Source organism: Chinchilla lanigera, unplaced genomic scaffold (genome assembly GCF_000276665.1).
Source record: "Chinchilla lanigera isolate Chin_1 unplaced genomic scaffold, ChiLan1.0 scaffold00021, whole genome shotgun sequence".
NCBI lineage: Eukaryota > Metazoa > Chordata > Mammalia > Rodentia > Chinchillidae > Chinchilla > Chinchilla lanigera.
The window spans coordinates 18,704,869-18,723,171 of record NW_004955422.1 but is presented as its reverse complement, the minus strand read 5'-3'; the positions used below and the strand labels follow the sequence as shown (position 1 = coordinate 18,723,171).

The 18,303-nt window shown below is 43.2% G+C and overlaps 2 protein-coding genes across 5 annotated transcripts in view; one reads left to right on the top strand and one right to left on the bottom strand.

Annotated features, from left to right (window-relative positions):
• LOC102019710 (chromosome unknown open reading frame, human C11orf80) overlaps positions 1-18,303 on the top strand; it is a 184,920-nt gene that overhangs the window by 3,098 nt on the left and 163,519 nt on the right. The window lies entirely within an intron of this gene.
• LOC102030088 (RNA-binding protein 4B) lies at positions 5,762-18,144 on the bottom strand. 4 transcript variants are annotated; one of them, XR_260895.2, is made up of 5 exons: positions 18,034-18,144; positions 16,956-17,379; positions 9,224-9,897; positions 7,500-7,720; positions 6,328-6,417 (listed from the first exon to the last, which is right to left on the bottom strand). XR_260895.2 is itself a non-coding variant. In XM_005384371.2 (4 exons), the coding sequence occupies exons 2-3, from the start codon at positions 17,365-17,367 to the stop codon at positions 9,233-9,235; spliced, it is 1,077 nt and encodes a 358-aa protein (XP_005384428.1). In that variant the 5' UTR covers positions 17,368-17,379; positions 18,034-18,144; the 3' UTR covers positions 5,762-6,336; positions 9,224-9,232. The 4 variants fall into 4 exon arrangements, 3 of the variants coding, with proteins under 3 accessions (XP_005384428.1, XP_005384430.1, XP_005384429.1); XM_005384371.2 differs by lacking the exon at positions 7,500-7,720 and having other exon boundaries at positions 5,762-6,336; XM_005384373.2 differs by lacking the exon at positions 7,500-7,720 and having other exon boundaries at positions 6,342-6,417.

The following is an 18,303-nucleotide window of genomic DNA, read 5'->3' as shown; positions in this document are numbered from 1 at the left end:
CAATTTTTTTTGTTTTTGTTTTTGTTTTTCTCCAGTACCAGGAACCGAACTCACAACCTTGCGCTTGCCAGGCAGGCGCTTTTGCCGCTGAGCTAAATCCCTAGCCCAAAAAAAAAAATTTAGAGACAGGGTCTAGCTTTGTTGCCCAGGCTGGCCCAGAACTTGTAATCCTCCTGCATCAGCCTCCTGAATAGTTGAGATTGTAGAAGTTATCATATTTTAGCTAGATTCCTGGTAGTCATCCTAGATTTTGATTCTGCAGTTTTGTTTTTTGAGGCAAGGTCTCATTATGTAGTTCAGGCTGGCCTTGAACTCACTGTATAACCCAGGGTGGCCTCAAACTCCAGGTGATCCTCCTGCCTCAGCCTCCTGAGTGCTGGGATTACAGTTGTATGCCACTATGCCAGGCTCCCCTCATCAGTTATTGAGAGTATTTATTTACTTATGGTGCCACTGGGGATTGAACCCAGGGCCAAAACCCTGAGCTACATCCCCATCCCTTTTTAAAAGTTACTTATTTTGAGACAGGGTTTCCCTAAATAGCTTAGTTGCCTAGATTGGGTTCAAATGTGTGATCTAGTCCTGCCTTAGCCTACCTAAGTGTTGGGATTACAAATGTGTACACCATACCCAGCTTTAGTATATGTATATCAAATGTCTCCATGTTTTTACTACCACCGTAGTCCTTATCCTCTTTCACTAGGACTGTAGTTGCCTTTACCTGATCGTTCTTTTCCTCCTCCTTCCTCTTGTGGTCTTCTTCAACTTAGTCTCTGTTCAGTAGCCAGAATGATCTTGTTCTGTATAAATCACATGGTCCCTCTGTTCCCCTGAACCTTTTAGCAACTTCTGTTATAAAGTTGCTCATCCTTTACCTTGGCCTAAAAGGCCCTAAAGTGCCTCGCTTCTCTCTCACTATCCTATCATCTCCAAATGAGATCATCCCTCATTTGCCCCTCACCCATCCTTTCCTAATCATGCTGTCCTACTTTTCAGAGCTTTGTTATACCAACCTCTTCCCTGCTTCAGGGCCTCTTTTCTACCTGGAAGGATCTACCTTTTGACCATTTTAGACCACCTTTCTCCCCCAGTAAGCTACATCCTCTGAAATCCTTCAGGCATTTGATTTGCTTCAGGGACAAGCATCAGAAGGCCCTCCCATACCACCTCTTGCTAAGTAGAAGCACCCTGCCATTTTTATCACCAATGTACTCAGTTTGTATATTTTGTGGTACTCACCCCAAATTCTTTATTACTGTTTTTTTGAGACAGGGTCTTGCTGTGTAGTGTAGGCTCAGGTTGGTTTTAATCTCACTACATGGTCCAGGCTGGCCTTAAACTTGGGGCACTTCTCCAACCTCAGCTTCTTGAGTCCCGAGATTACAGGTGTGTGCCACCACACCATGCTCAGCCATGGTTACTCATTTTTATTTATTTATTTATTTTATTATGTATTTATTTTTGTCTTTTTGAGACAGGGTCTTGCTATGCAGTTCAGGCTAGCCTTGAGCTCACTTTGTAGCCCAGACTGGTCTCAAACTCTCAATGATCCTTCTGCCTCAGCCTCCTGAGTGCTGGGATTACAGGCATGCACCACCACACCCAGCTACTCATTTTTAAAAATACATTTTTTTTTTTTTTTGGTACTGGGATGGAAGTCAGGACCTCATGCTTGCCAGACGGGCACTGTGCCACTGAGCTAAATCCTTGGCCCTTAAAAGAATTCCTACAGAATTACAAGTGGTGGAGTAAGACTGTTCCTTTCCTTACCAATACATACCTCTATACCTGGAAACAATGCCTGAAACATACATTAAGTATATGGATGTGAATGATGTGCTTCCCTTGGAAAGATACTACCTACTACATTATTCCTTCTCTTGTTTTAGTAGGCAATAGTCATTTAAGAAGCTATGAAGAACAAAACAAAAATGCACACCTTTAATCTCAGCAGTCAGAGGCTAATGTAGGAGGATTGCCATGAGTTTGAGGACAGCCTGAACTACATAGTGAGACCCTGTCTCAAAAACAAAAAACAAAAACAATGTGAGCTAGGCAGGGTGGTGCATACCTGTAATCTCAACTAGTCCAGAGACTAATGCAGGAGGATTGTACATTCAAAAGTACATTTGCCCAGCCTGGGCAATGTAGTGTGAATCCCATCTCGAAATAGAAAGCTGGGGCTATAGCTCGGTGGTAGAATGCCGTATAAGGCCCTGGGTTTAGTCCCTAATACTGCAAGAGAAAGACATGAGTTCAGCCCAGGGCCAGAGTGTGTAGTGGGATCAGAGGGTTCCTGGATGGTCCATTAGTTCAGAGTTCAGCAGTCTAGAATGAGAGAGCTAGTGGCAGTATCTATGCCTAGGAAGGCTGGTAGCTTTAAGATGTTATCCCTCACAGTAGATTTTGGGAGTGTTGGCAGCCTCCTTCCTTAACTTCTTTCAGTCCCACCTGGACCTTATATCCTACCTCTCTGCAGAGAAACATCTTCGTAGTTGTCAGCATGGATTAGTGTATTTGAGGGTCTGCCTCAGTTGGTGAGCTCCAAGAGGGTTGGGACACTGTCCTTAGCTTGTCATTGATAGCTCTGTAGAGCCTAGTAATATAGCCAACATTTATGGAGTGCTTTTACTGCTTCAAGTAGCCCATAGGTAAGTCTCATTCAATATAGGCTGGCTCAGAGAGGTTGTTATATGCCCAAGACCATAGGAAAACTTGGGTTTGAGTCCTGACTTTCAGTTGTGAGTGGGCTTAGGGCCAGCAGCTGAGCCAGCTCCCCAGGCAGGTGTGCTTGGGCTCTAGTTTCCAGGCAGGGCCATCACCAGGAATCCTGGGGAAGGGTGGAAAATGGGGTATGAGCCCTTTCCTGGCACTCCCAGGGTCTGGAAGGGATGAGCACACGGAGTTTGCCTTGCCTGCCTGGTGGTAGAGTTGTTGACCCATGTTTCTACCATTCACTGCAATGTGGTTCAGGCTAGGGAGCTGCACCTGGGAGTGTGGCCACACCTGGGCAAACTGGCTGCAGATCGGACTCCTCACTCTGTAGCATGAGGTACAGTTACAAACATGGACACTGAAGTGCATTGGCTACCTCCAAGGTGGAGGGAACAGTGGTGCCCACAGTGCAGGAAATGACCCTTTTGCTGGCCACTTTGCTAATTATAGCCACTGTTCTGCTTGACATTAGCTTCTTACGCTAGTGCCAAGGGCTAGCTAGCTCCTGGAAGCATAGTTCATCTTGCTTTATGAAGAGTTTGAAAACTTTCCTCCTTGGATGAATATGACCTCTTAGGACTGTGGGTCTGTTACCTGTTCATTTGAAGTAGTTTCTACCTGCAGCTTTCTAGTGAACAAGTACCAGGAATCAGGGGTGTTTTCTTTACTACTTGGGGCACAGAACATTTAACCTTTCTAAACCAGAAGTTGCCTTAATTACTGGGAGAGTGAACTATGCTGTTTGCTGGGTTTTTGTAGATTAGTGGAAATGATGGATGTGCAATTTTTATTTGGCCTGGATCCTCACATGCTCTGCACTTTTTTTTTTTTTTTTTTTGAGACAGGGTCTCACTATATAGCTCAGACTGGCCTAGAACTCACTTTGTACCCCAGGCTGGCAGTGAATTCACAGCAGTCCTGTCTCAGCCTCCTGAATGCCACTATGCTTGGCTCCTGCACTCCTATTGATACGCACTGCACCAAATCTTTTGCTCTTCCTGTGTGGGTTCTTGGAGCTGCTTCTGCTGTTTCCTGTGCTTCGGTTCTTGGCAGTAGAGCACATCCATGCTTTCACTCAAGGTGCTAAGACTGATTCTGCTAACAGCTCTTCCCAGGAACATGTTTTATTTCCCTTTATCTCCAGAGGCAAGCCAGGAAGCCAATCGTGGGAAAATTGCTTCCCTTTTCTAAACCATCTTGCAGGCATCCAACCTTTTTCTGCCCATCATGAGGACCTACTATAACTCCATTATGTGGCTTAAAATAAGGGGGTAGGATGGAGGCTGCCTCAGGCCTAAAAGGTACAGCATGGCTTGCACAGCTGGAGCTTTTGCTGCGCTGAGGTAGAGCTCAGTAACTCTGCCTTTCCTAGCATCCTAGGAAGGTGTTGAACAATGGAATTCTCCTAGCAGTGGTATTTCAATCAGGCTAGGGTTTATTTTCCCTTGTACTTCTACTGCTGGATCTTGCTTGGGTATATGTCCAGAACCCTGCCCCAAATAGCTGACCAGCTCAGAAAGGAATTTATGGAAGTGAAAGGCTTGGTGTGTAGCTTCCTGCTTCGAAACCAGACCAGGAACATCACTGCTTTCAACATCCTTCACAAACACTCACTTTCTCTATAGGATACTGATAAGTATAGTTCTATGGGGTCGGGGTGGGGTTGCTGGATATTGAACCCAGGGCGTTTGCACTGAGCTACATTCCCTAGTGCCCTTCTCTTTTTTCCTTCTTTAATTTTGGGGATCTTACTAAACTTGCCAAGGTGGGCTCAAACTTATGACCCTTCTGCCTTAGCCTCCCAGAGTGCTGAGATTAACAGGTGTGTGCTACTTACCCAGTTAGTACAGTTTTAAGAACTATCTTTAAAGTTTCAATTTTAAGACATGAAGAAAAACTTTTTTCAGTACTGGGAATTGAACCAAGGGCCTCAAAAATGCTAGGCAAGTACTTCCATTGAACTATGTCCCAAGCTCAAGGAAAAGCTATTTTAGGATTGTATAAATTGCCCATCTCTCTGAACTCTTAACATCAAGGTTTTTATGGAATTAGAGATAAAACCTAGGGCCTTACACGTGCAAGCATTCCACCATACAGCCTCAGACCATTTTGCAATAGGGTCTTGCTAAACTGCCCAGGCTGTTCTTGAACCTGTGATCCTTTTGCCTAGCTGCCTGGGTTGCTGAGCAGAATTTATGTCCTCATTCCCATACAGGGTACATGGGGAATAAATACCTATTTTCTTTAAAAAAAAAAAATCTAGGAGAGACATTTTAGAATGTTTTTACTCCTAATCATCAACAGTGTATTTGCTTTTCTGTTCTATTTCCCTTTTTTAAATCTGTCAAAACCATCTTACTGTTTCAGCTAGAGCATTTTAGCCTAGCAAAAAAGGTAAGGCTGGCACTTGGTAGGCTGGGGCAAGAGGATCACTGTGAGTTCCAGGCCATCCTGGGCTACATAGTTCAAGCCACTGTCTCAAAAAAGAGGACAAACATTGGGGAAGGATGCTAAGTAAGTCTCAAATGTACATTCTTTATATTGGCCCAGCAAATTATAAAGTCCAATTGAGTCAACCTGGCAAGTCCTTAAGAAATGGTGTGGTTCACTGTATTCCCAGTACTTGGGAGGTTAAGGCAGGAGGATTATCATGTGTTAAAGCCCAGCCTGGGCTACCTAATGAGTTCAGTTCAAGACCAGCCTGAACTACATACTGAGATTACCCCACACCCCAAAAAATTATGGTTCAGCCCTTTCCTGATCCTAGGCTTTCTGTGGGGTTTCTCTACTAATTGGGGTTTGCTAGCTAGCATTGAAAGAACAGCTCTAGTTATTTAGAAAAAAGTCTGACCACCAGCTAGTGTTACCAAGATTCTGACCAGCTTCTTACCACCACAGTACCTATTTTTGAAGCCTGCATTACTCTTACTGAATCCTTCCTTCTATATCTATATTTTAAGATCTCCATTCATTTGAATTTTGTAGCTTGAGCACAAGTGAGAAAGAATCTGAAGATACTGGTAGTACACACACACACACAAGAAGATAAAGTGTTAGAAATGTTTATTTGTCAAAAAAAATTTAAAAAAAAGTGGGAGTGGAGAAAACAAGGCTAAATTTCAGCTAATGCTGTATCACGATCACAGGTCAGACAGAAAACAAAACAAAACAACAACAAAACCTCCAATGGACCTAGCAATTTCAGAAGAGTAGCTTCAATGTTAGAGTCCAGAGCTAACAGAGAAAAGGCTGCTTGCCACTACATGGTCATTTTAAAGGGAAAGGAGATGCTGCAGGTAGGCAGGGAGAAGGGTTCAACTCCTAAGGAAAAGCAAGATAAAAGGGATTCCACTGTACAGGAAAAGGGTTGCCAGCATAATCCTTACCTAGGGCTGCTCAGAGGCTGAGAATATAAGGAACAGATTGAAAGGCTACAGACACTAGTATCAGGAGGAAAGAAAAGTGAACTTAGAATTAAATTAAGAAAGAAAACATAGTTGGTCACAAACTCCTTTGTTTACTGAAACATGAAGCAATGGAAACATCCCGGCAAAAGGGACCGCGCGGAGCAAGTTCTCATATATGACCGCAGCCCGAGGGTTCAGTCCGCAATTATCCTACCTGAAAGAGAGCACAACACAAGAGGCTTACACAATGCCTGGAGAGCAGCTTGGCTTGGAGTACAAGGGCCCTGGTCTCGTCCTGTATTCCAAGGGGAAGAAAAAGAACAAAACAACACCAAGTCAGACTACATTGAACTTACATCCCACAACATTACCTAAGTGTCTACTAATGGCTACATATATATATATACAGATCTATTTATAGTCACACATAGGACCAGATGCAATCTAGTTGGAAGACTACTGTGTTGGTGATAAATTCAACTCATTTTCTTAATCTTTTTTAACCGGGCATGGTGGTACACGCCTGTAGTCCCAGCACTTGAGAGGCTGAGGCAGGTGGATTGCTGTGAGTTCAAGGCCAGCCTTGGCTACCTAAGTAGTTCAAGGTCAGCCTGAACGGTATCAGCAAAACAAAACAAAAATCCTTTTAAAATTTTTTTTTTGTGGTACTGGGAATTGAACCCAGGGCTTTCACAATGAACTAAGTCCCTGGCCCTTTTATTTTGAGGCAGGATCTCACAAAGTTGCCTAGGGTGGGCTTGAACTTGCAGTCTTGCTCCAGCCTCCTAGAGTGGTAGGATTACATGTCTGTGCTACCATGCTCACCTCACACTTAATCTTTTAAGCAGAAAAACCTGGGATGGAATGCTGTGACACCAATAAAGGGCATAGACACAATGTCAAGAATTAAAATTTAATATTTACATCCAGGAAAAACATGCTGAGATTTCAAATTCATATGGCCAACTGCTCTTTTTAAATTTTTGGTAAAGACACCTAAACTGGCCCCAACTGCTGGGCTTAAGTGATCCATGATCCTCCTCAATAGCTAGGACTACAGCTGTGCACCACCATGCCCAGCCCGACTATATCATTCTAAGTGTATTTCATTTTACTTTAATCTTCCATATAAACAAACTTCCAAAAATGAGTCACAAAGGATAGAGTCTCAAGGAGTGGTCAGTTACTCACTTATTTCTAATACATCTACATGTCACACTGTCACAGATTTAGAACCACAGTTCTAGTAGTTCCCCAAATTGACCAAAGCTCCCTTGCCAACTCAAGGAATAAATCACTGCTAGAATTCTCTAATTCTTCCATTGATGATGGAAACTCCAGACACCAATGGCTGGGGGAAAAAAAAAGTTAACTCACACCAAGTTCCTCTACTTATTACAGACAAAGGGCCAAATCTTGGTCTTGATCTGTGCCAATCGACTTCAAAAGCTGTGACGTTCTTGTTCAGTTCTGCTAGGGTGAGACCCGAATTTGGATCCCCAACAGTTGTGTTGTATTTCATCCTGGCAGCCTCATTAACATCAGGCTCCTGGGACTGCAACCAACTCAGGGTTATTCAGTCCATTTGAGGTTCACACCTGGAAGGTAAGTTTCTTTAAAAGTCATCACTAAAAAGAAGTTAGTTGAACAACCACTTGTCTCCCAGTTAAAATTTATTTTTAAAATGCCCTAGCAATACCCTTTAAAGACTGCAAAGTTAGTATTTAACTCTGAAACATAATTAAGAAAAACAGAAGTTATTTAATAGACTGATACCAACTTCAGAGGCATCTCACCTCATAGTAGATCCAGCTGTAAAAATTAATCGTTTTAGAATTATTTACTTAACACACATACTGCTGCACAATGGTCCAAGAAAATCCAGAGTCTTACTGACATGGTTATGTATGATATAACTCATCACAGGTTCATGCCCTATTTGCTCCTTACTCCACAAAAAGGAAATCCTATAGTTTTGTTTTCTTCTACAAATAACACCAGCAGTGGGAGTAAATCAGGAACCTTGGAAGCCTAATGGTTAATTCAGGTTAATCTTACTCCTGAAACTCCAATTTAAGTGATGCTCAATTTCAAACCACATGAAAACACATGAGAATATAAAGTTGTCATGATGCCATTTCTACTCATGCAATTTCCAAATGCTAATTATTGCCATTCCAACACCTTTGATGCACATTTCCTGACAAAGGGAAACTAAATTTTCAGAGTCATCACCTATGGCTTTTTATGAACATCAGAAAATTACCAGTTTATCTAATCCTTGTGTTCCTCTTTTAAAGACAAAAACTGGTGAAGAAACACAAGCATATCACAGCTATGTGGTCTAAATGTCTGTATAAAACAAATGGTCTGGATCTGAATAAGGAAAGAACTACATGGGACAGCATCAAAATATTCTGCATTCAAATAAATGTCTTGTAACTTCATACTTAATACATGTAGGACTTCACCTGGCTTACCAATATGACATTTGAGAAGCTTCATATATAATGAAGGCTAATGACCCAGTATTAGTTTTATTACCAAACTGAAAGGCTAAAGTTAAAAGTTCTTACTGTGTTATCCATTATGACTTCTGAACCTGTACCATTTTACCTTATCACAGCAACTTTGGTAGTGCAAAGAGCTTTGGTTTTGGATTCAGACAAGCTTAAATTTGAATTTTGATTTTACCTCTCATTTACCAAATGACTGAGCAAAACACTGAACTTCTGTAAGCCTTAGTTCACATCCCTGTATGGGAAAACACCTCTTATACACAGAAGACACCTAACAAATGTTAGTTCTCTTACACTTTGCTGTAACCCAAAATTTATTTTCAACTTATTAAAGAATATTTTGTCTAGCAAAAGGACTTTGTTGTGCTCTCAGGAGGAGGAAGTTGGAGCCACACACTAAAACCTCAAAAGGTCAAATGAATCCATGGTCTAGAGTAGAGAAATACCGAAAATTAACATGTAATTTGTACGTTTTTGGGTACTGTCCCAGCAGCAAACAGATGGGCTCTAGCCTCTATGAAGCAAGGGTCTCTTGCAAGGGAACTAAATAGAATCTCCTAACCATACCCACCCCACTCTCACCTCCAGTTTTTAAAATGCTGAGTAACGCGCTCGGTCCACATACTGCTCCCGTTCATATCGGGCCATGTCATACAGGGAATTCCGTGCAGCTGCTGAAGCCTGAGACAGCTCACTCTCTGGCCCATAACCGTAGCCCTCTCCAACTGTGGGTAGCACAGCTGCAGCACGACGCAGGGGGCTCCTGTCCCTTCCATAGTAGGAGGAAGAGGTGGCGGCAGCAGCCATAGCAGCTGAGGTGGCAGCAGCACCAGAGTTCGGCAACAGGTGTCTGTCATAAGGATCAACAGAAGTGGAGTTGAGGTGACTGGTCACAGCTGAGCTCTGGACTTGAGGCAGATGAGACATGGTCTGGTCTGCATAGTTGTATGCAGAAGCAGCAGCAGCTGCTGCCACCGCTTCGTAAGAGCGGACACGGTAGCGCTTATAGTAGTCGAGTGCTCCATATGCATCATTGTAATACATGGATTCCCCATAGCCCATGGTGTAGGGTGTGCGTACTGCTCCATACTGTTCATTGTACTGCTCAGTAAAGTCTGCCACGCGCCCTGTACGGTCTACTGGGCACTCTTTGGACCAGTGTCCCTCTTTTCCACACCGATAGCAGCCACTCTGGTCTCCCATCCCAGGAGCAGTCCGAAGCCGGCTGGTGGACAACTGCACATGCATTCTTTTGCCTTAAGGAAACAGATTTAAGAAGATTTATTATAACCCACTGACATTCTTTTCTTCTTGGGGAAGAGGGGTTTTGGGACAGAGTCTCACTATGTAGTTCAGGCTGGCTTTGAACTCACAATCCTCTTCCCTCAGGCTCCCAAATGGTGGGATTACAGGCATATACCACCACCCCTCACTTCACTGACATATTCCCCAAAATGAAAGTAAACATAAGATACACAAAATACACACACACACACTCCCCTATAACGCTATTTCAGTAATCCTCTCCAAAAATGTAGCTGAAATGAAGTTTCAATTCAGAGCTAGAAAATCTACATCCTCCAAGACAGTTTTTTTTTGCTTTGGTTTTTATAGGCCAAACTGAACTACTGAACTATGTAGTTCAGAATGGCATTGAACTCACTATGTAGCCTACACTAACCTCAAACTCATGGCAATCTGCCTGCCTCAGCCTTCCACGTGCTGGGATTACAGGTGTGCATCACCACACCTGGGTCAATCCTTTCTTATACCAACAGGTAGCAGAAACCTTCCTACCTCTGTCACTAACTTTTCTTCCCTCCACAACAAATAAGTAAACATTTTCTATTTCTCATCAAGACTCTTAACTGTAAAAGTTCAAAATCTGCCAATACTTCCAAATAAAACATCAACAAAAAAATCCCCTCAGTTATGCCACATTTGGAAGGTAAATCTTCCCCATCTTTTATTGATTTAGTTTAAAAACCACAGCAGGAGCTGGGGAGATAGCTCAGTGGTACAGCACCTGCCTGGCAAGCACAAGGTCCGGAGTTCTATTCCTGGTACGCTCCCTGAAAGGGGGAAAAAAAAAAAAAAAAAAAAACAAAACCACCACAGCAGTTGGCCAGGTATACAGTGTAAGAGCATGTGCTTAGCATGCATGAGGTGCTACGTCTGATTACCAGTGTTGGAAAAAACAAACAAGCAAAATCAAACAAAAAACCCAATAGCAATCTTCTGTCCATCTTGTTTTCCCACAGCAATTTGTATGTCACCAGAAGGCTATGCTGGATATCCAAACCATACCAGATTTACCATGTGCTTCATCTCTCATACTTCTAGAGGGTCATAAAACCCTCTAGATTCCAAACCCTCCCTCAGCACTTTTTTTTTTGAGACATCATCTTGCTATGTAAGTAGTTCAGCTGGCCCTGAACTCACTATATAGTTCAAGCTTGTCTGGAACTCATGGTAAATCTCCTGCCTGAGCCCCCAAGTGCTGGGACTATAGGCATATGCCACCTTGCTCGGCCCCCACATACTTTTTTCTCCAAAGAAAAACTATTTGACCAAGGTCTGTTAACAATAACTAGGAAGATCTTGAAACAGTACCAGCTTCTTAAGGACAATGTGTTCCCATGTAATAGAATCATTAGTATTTCATCTTATCACATAGCATACAATTCTTCATAGGAGATTCTCTACTTAGGCAACATGTACCTAATGGCCTATCCATGCTTTTGGGAAATGACCAGCACTAAAAAACAGCTAAAAGAAGAAACGGTCTGCCTAGGGCTTATGTAATGCAGGGGCCCTTACTGGTGAAAGCATCCAAAGTCTTCCAAAGCAGTTTAGGAAAAAGGTGTAGTAAAAGGTATGTGGTAGTAACTTAGTTGACTTTGCAGTCAAGTCAATGCTTTTTAAATGGTAGCCAAAAGGCAGCTGGTATAGACATAAAGAACAAGGACTTGTCATCACTGTCAAAGGCTACTGAGAACAAATCGTCCCCTCCAGCATCAGCAAGTTGCTGTTTTCAACAAACCCTTTAGTAGCTGTGCGATACAAGTCTCATGCTTCACCATCCTGCCCTGTTGGAAACAGCCCAATTCAGGATGGCAGCAAGCATACCACCATGTACTGATGCTCAGAGGGCAGCAAGTTAGCAGGGTCACATCACCTTAGTCAAAGTCAGTTCTGCTTAATGTCTAGAAGGCCTTACCTACTTTCCAATACTTCCTGTCTTCAATTTTTTTTTTTGTTTGGTTTGTTTTTTTGAGACAGGGTTTTGATATGTAGTTCAGGCTGCCCCTGACCTCACAGGGATCCTCCTGCCAAGTGCTGGAATTACAGGAGTGAGCTACCAGACCCAAATCTGCCTTTGATTTCTTTAGCAGAAACAAAGATGCTCAGACTTTTGACCTGCAGGTAGACAGCATCCATCATCACACTGATAAACATCAACAGCAAATGGCAATAATTGAAGCCCATCACCAATCTCACTGTTTTCAGATATTTAAATACTTCCAATCATCCTCAGAAGTTAGTTTGAGACAGCGTCTTGCTCTGTAGCCCAAGCCTGGTCTCAAACTTATGGTGATCCTATCTCAGCCTCCCAAGTGCTGGGATTACCACGCCCAGATTCTGCCTACATTTATATTTCAAATGTAGAGTTTTCTTTAGAGGATCAAATTATGTGGCTTACAAACATGCATGGTGACATTAAGATACGTGACTGTAGACAGCCAGGCATGGTGGCACACACCTGTAATCAAGGCAGGAGCTCGAGGCCAGTCTGCACTACATAGCAACACCCTGTCTCAGAAAGCATGTGACAGACAGAAACTGTGCTCCAATTAGTCACAGTAACCATATCAATTTAAAAAGCTCCCAATGCAACATTTGTAAGAAAATCCAATTAAACTTTAACACTTTCATAGATTCTGGGTTCCTCTGCTAGAGAAACAAAATCTAGTGATTTTACTTTCATGTTTCTGATACTAAAACCAACCTTCATTCCTTCTTTTTATTTGGATGGAGGAAAACTGTAAATTTGTAAGTTACTAAATCTACCTCTGTGTAGTTGTGAAAAGGATACCAGTAAAAAACAAAAACAAAACCCTTTACTTAAAACTAAAAATACCTTGTTTTCTGTTTTTTAACAGTCATTCCAAAAACTACAACCAGGCTTTCTTTCAGCTTAAGTCCCCTAAAGTCTGTTTGGTTTTTTGAGACACGGTCTTCCTAGATAGTCCAGTTTTGAACTTGCTGTGTGTAGCCCAGGCTGATCCTGAACTTGAGAGCTTCCCACCCAAGCCTCCTGAGTGCTGAGATTACCGACATGCCACAACCAGCTCCTAAAGTTCTTATAATTGAAAAGTACTGTGCTCTTCTAGTGCCTTTAGGAACCAGGGCAAAAAAATTAAAAGATGATTAAATTCTACCATGCTGCTATATGTAGACAAGCCAAAGCTTTCAGTAACCTCCAAGTTATTGAAATCTGCCAATTTTCCAGAAAACCAGCCCATTAAAAAGTATTTTCTCTTGAAAGCTGGAACAGAAGAGAGTATTAAAACACTGTGAGATGGCAAAACTTGGCGTCTTAATTTCTTGGCTTCTATCATACGTCTAGATCCTGAGAAGACTGGAGATGAAGCTGATACTCAATGGCATTCTGATTTAATACCAAAAATGAGACACATACACTTAAACTATTTCTTTCTTAATGCACCTCCCTGAATTGGTTACCTAGGACAGATTCCTAGGGCCTTCTAATGCAAACTGTTCACTGATGCTTGTGGAAAGGAAACATACAGTATACTGACTAAGGCAAACTCAGGTTCCATAGCTTCCTTTTAGGAGTTATACAATGTAAAGCCTTAAATGAACATTAAATACAGAAATAAAGATTCAGAAGATGCCCAAGTGGCACTTTGCAGTCACTTTCACTAGTAACGACTAAAAAAATTTTAAACTTAAAAACTATGCCAAATACTACCTAGATTATATTTTCTATTATATTTTCCTAAACTTTTTTGTCATCTGGGAAAACTAAAACAGCTGGCTACTAAAATGTCCGTATATATAATTCAGAGTTGACCACTCTCTCCAGAGGAGCCACACAGATACCATGAAAATTTCCAAATGAAGCCCAGAAGTGATCTGGTGATAGTACTGGGAATCGAACCCAGGGCCTTCTCACTGAACTATATCCCCAGTCCTTTTCTTATTGAGATAGAGTCTTGCTAAAATTACCAAGGCTGGGCTTGAATTTGGGATACTTGTGCCTTAGCATCCTAGAGTGCTGGGATTACAAGCATACGCCACCATACCTGGCTACTTCCTAAGTAATTATACCTGCTTTATAAAACACATACTTGGGGCTGGAGGTGTAATTCAGTGGTGGAGTGTGTCTTAGCAAGTACAAGACCATGGGTTCAATGCCCAGCATCAAAACACCACAGCTAGTGGCAGCAAGGCCTCTGGAGGGCTACAGGGTCTTGACTAGGCCAGAGACTGGAAACAAACCCTGAAACTAAAACAAAAACCCCCATAATCACCCTAACCCAACTGCTCCTAGGTAAGTGATCTCCTTTATACATACTGTTGCCTTTTATTTTACTCAACTGTACATTTAAAAAGGCAAGGGCAAAACCGGACATGGCAGTAAACATCTATAAGCCCAGTACTCTAGAAGGCTGAGGCAGAAGCTGGGCTTGGTGGCACACGCCTGTAATCCCAGCACTCGGGAGGCTAAGGCAGGAGGATTGTTGGAAGTTTAAGTACAGCCTGGGCTACAAAGTGAGCTCAAGGTCAGCCTGAACTACATAGTGAGACCCTGTCTCAAAAACAGACAACAACAACAACAACAACAACAACAACAACAACAACAAAAAGGCTGAGGCAGAAGGATTGCAAGTTTGACTAGCCTGGACAAACTTAGTGACTTAGAAAGCTCCTATCTCAAATAAAAAAGATAAAAAGGGCCAGTGATGTAACTCAGTGTAAAGGTTCTGGGTTCAATCCCCAGTACTGCAAAAACAAAAAAAAAAGCAAAAAATGGTATACAGAAGTACACTACCAGAATATCTCTGCAGTTTGTGGCTGAATTTTACATCCTCTTACATTTTGTTACCTGTCAAGAAAGAGCCTGCATTTCTCTCTCTCCACCAATGATCTCCTTCTACATCAAATGAAAATAATAACGCTTTTATTTTTTTATTTTTATTTTTTTGTCTTTTTGAGACATGGTCTCGCTATGCAGTTCAGGCTGGCCTTGAGCTCACTTTGTAGCCCAGGCTGGTCTCCAACTCACAAAGATCCTCCCGCCTCAGCCTTCCAAGTGCTGGGATTACAGGCATACACCACCACACCCAGCTCAGGAAGGCTTAATTATTACATTTTAAATAACTTTCTGAGCTGAGTGTGAACATGCATATGTGTAATTCCAGGACTCTGGGAGGCTAAACCAGGACCATAAATTCCAGCCCCTCCTAGGCAACTTCATGATTTAGTAAGACCATTTTAAAATAAAAAATCTGGAGATGAAGTACAGTGCAAAGGCCCTGGGCTCAATCTCCAGTACCCTCAAAACAAAATAAAACAACCCAAACAAGCAAAAACCAAAAACACCCAAATTTTCTAACCAGAACAGGAATGGTAGCTACGAACAGCATTCTCCTTTCTTCATACACTGCTTTTACTGTCAAAACACTTCAACATCTATTAATTCACTCTAGTTTTACTACTGTCCTGTGAGGGAAGGATGGCAGGGACCATTAACACTACAGTGGGTAAAATGAAGCACAGAGAGGTTAAAACACTTGTCCACTTGCTACTTAATGGTAGCATACACCTACAATTTTTTATGATCTACGCCTTAAAGAACAGCTAAAGACCAAGACATCACTGGCTAAAGGCAGGGATTCTTGATGGTGCTCTTCCACCAACTCCATTATTTGTACATTTTCTTACCCTTCTCTGTTGAACTTTTTCTTTTTCCCATTATTTCTTTTCATTCTGTTTTCTAGGCTTAGCAGAAGGATCTTTAAGTACTTACCCCCCACCGCCCCTTTTTGGTAGCAGAGATTGAAGCCAGGGCCTTCACATTGAGCTACATCCCCCAGCCCTTTTTTATTTTGAGAAAAAGTCTTACTAAATCGCTAGGCTGCCCAGGCTGGGCTCAAGCCTGCCATTCTCCTCCCTCAACCTCCTAGAGTGCTAGGATTATAGGTATGTGCCACCAAGGCTGGTCTCAGTACTCAACAACTTTTTTAGTGGCACTCAGAACAAAAAAGGATGTTGATTTAGGCAGGAGAAAAGTGGTTGTGAATATGTGGTGCAACATATTGTTAACAAAAACCTTGCAGAACAGTGCTACCCAACAGACCTTTCTATGATAATGGAAATGTTGTGTGTGGTAAAACAGTAGCCATTACTCTCTTAGGCCTGAGTGCTTGAAAAGTATACAGTACAAATGAAAACATGAATTTTGAATTTTACTTAATTTCAATTAATGTAAATTTAGTGGCTACCATGTTAGCACAGTGCTAGTTTTCAACTTCCTGTGGTACTATGACAACAAAGGTGCCTTTACTATCAGTTTAAACAATATGATATGCTCTAGGATGCCCTTAATGGAACCTCATCAGAAGCAAGACCATCATCCCTATGCAACCTTGAATTTTTAGAATCCCTCTGAGAGGGTTTAATAATAGTTGTTAGAGGAGAATGGTCCATGACTTTTTTTTTGGCTCTGCTTGTACAGTCCAGAGACTGAACAAATTTGAGTGCCCAAAAGGTACTCTCCCAAATCCAGGTTTACCACCGAAGTTTATCATACATGGTTTCCTCTGGATCTCTTTTTTCCTCTCTTCCCACCACTTCTCATCCCTCAAAGGAACAGACCATAAATTCTAAGCATTTAAACCCTCAAATATAACCCTTCTTTGATCATAACCAGAAAAAAGAATAGGTAAGCTACAGACGTTTAACCTCCCTTCTCCCAGGAAATTCCCATTTACCCAGGCAAGTTAGTCTTCCAACAGCACTCATCCCAATGAATGAAGACCACAGGATAATGCAACCCAGTCTGAGATCCTGCACAGGTGAGGAATATCTCAGCAAACCTGAAAAGGTGAACTGTTTGCCTCCCCAAGAGTAAATTATGCTTAAAAATGAAAAACACAATCTGTTACTCTGAGCTAAAAGAGAATGAGAAAGACTACCCTGCCAGCCCCTAGCTCTTGTGTTCTTGCCTCTGTTTTGAGCTACACCCCTCACTGAACTCTGTCCCCCGGGCCCCAGAGCAGTTCACCTTGAAACTCTGTGTTGTCAAGGCCCCTGATAGCCTCCACTGCATCTTCTGCCCGCTCCATGTGTACAAAGGCATAATCTTTCACGATGTCACATTCGATGACTGGACCGTACTCCTCAAACTTGGCCCGAAGCTCTTGGTTGGTACAGGTGGGACTGATGTTACCCACGTGCAACTTGGTTGAAGCTTTGCTCTTGTTCTTGCTGGCTTCCACGTTGATGTTCACCCCGTGCAGCTTGTAGTGGTGCAGGTTACGGATGGCATCCTCTGCTGCTGTCTTGTCCTCTATGTGCACAAAGCCATAGTTCTTAATGATGTCACATTCCAGCACCTTCCCATACTGCTCAAAGAGTGAGCGGATCTCTTGCTCTGTGGCCTCCCGGGGCAGGTTTCCAATGAACAGCTTCACCATTCTGACAAGAGCCTGCAAGAGAAGAAACAAGACTTCAAAAATCAGGGGTGAAGTGGGGAAATTTCAATGCACTGCAGCGTTTGAACTTAATCCTCCAAAGTTCCTGGCACCCACAAAACCTTCACACATACGTTCATTTTTCCATGACAGAGGAAGAGAGATTTGTTCTTAAAGACAATGTGGTGCCAGCAGGAGGTCGGAGGTCAGCATGCACAGCATAGTCAACCTCTCCTTAAGATGAGGCGCATTTAACGAACAGGCTTAGCTGTTTCAGGTCTCTGAACAGAGAGTGAAAAGAAAAGCCTAAGCAGAAGGCAAGAAGCATCAGAGTGTACGTGGGAACACAATTTTGGAGGGAAATCTGTGTACCTCTCCACGGTGCGGTATCACTTTCCAAGATACTCTTAAAAATAAAAACGCCTCTTTGGCCTCAAACGGGGACCCTTCAGCTCCTCACAGCTCAACCTTCAGCTCCTTCACCCCAACAAAGACTCAGCCCGACCCCTGCCCCGCCCCCTCTGGAGACCCGGTCCCGCCTCCTCTCGTTGTCTTCTCCGGACCTTCAGCAGCGAGAAGACAAACCCGGTCCCTCGGCCATCCCCGTCCACTGCAAGGCCGGCTCAGCTAGCCCGCGGGGTCCTCACATCCCCCAAGACCCCCTCGTACCTCCGGGTAGCGGCGGTGGTGGCGGCGGCTCCCGCGTCAGAGAGAACCCTACAAAATGGCGGCGGCCGCTCGAGCCTCGGCGCGACCGGGCCCGTTCTCGCGCGCCAGCTCACGCACGCGCGAGTGCGCGTTATCCCGCTCCCCAACGCCTCGCGGGAGGCGACCGACCAATCCCGCGTCCGCACACAAATAGCCGCCCAACACCCGGGTGGGCGGGGGGAGCTGGTGACGGCGCTGCAGGGCGTATGTCGGCCCGCCCCCAGCCTCAAC

What these genes read in the sequence shown, in the direction of transcription:
- LOC102030088 (XM_005384371.2), bottom strand. Translation starts at nt 17,367, where the DNA reads ATGGTGAAGCTGTTCATTGGAAACCTGCCCCGGGAGGCCACAGAGCAA. An exon ending in TGACAACACAGAGTTTCAAG is followed by an intron (nt 9,898 to 16,955) that starts GTGAACTGCTCT and finishes TGTTTCCTTAAG; the next exon opens with GCAAAAGAATGCATGTGCAG.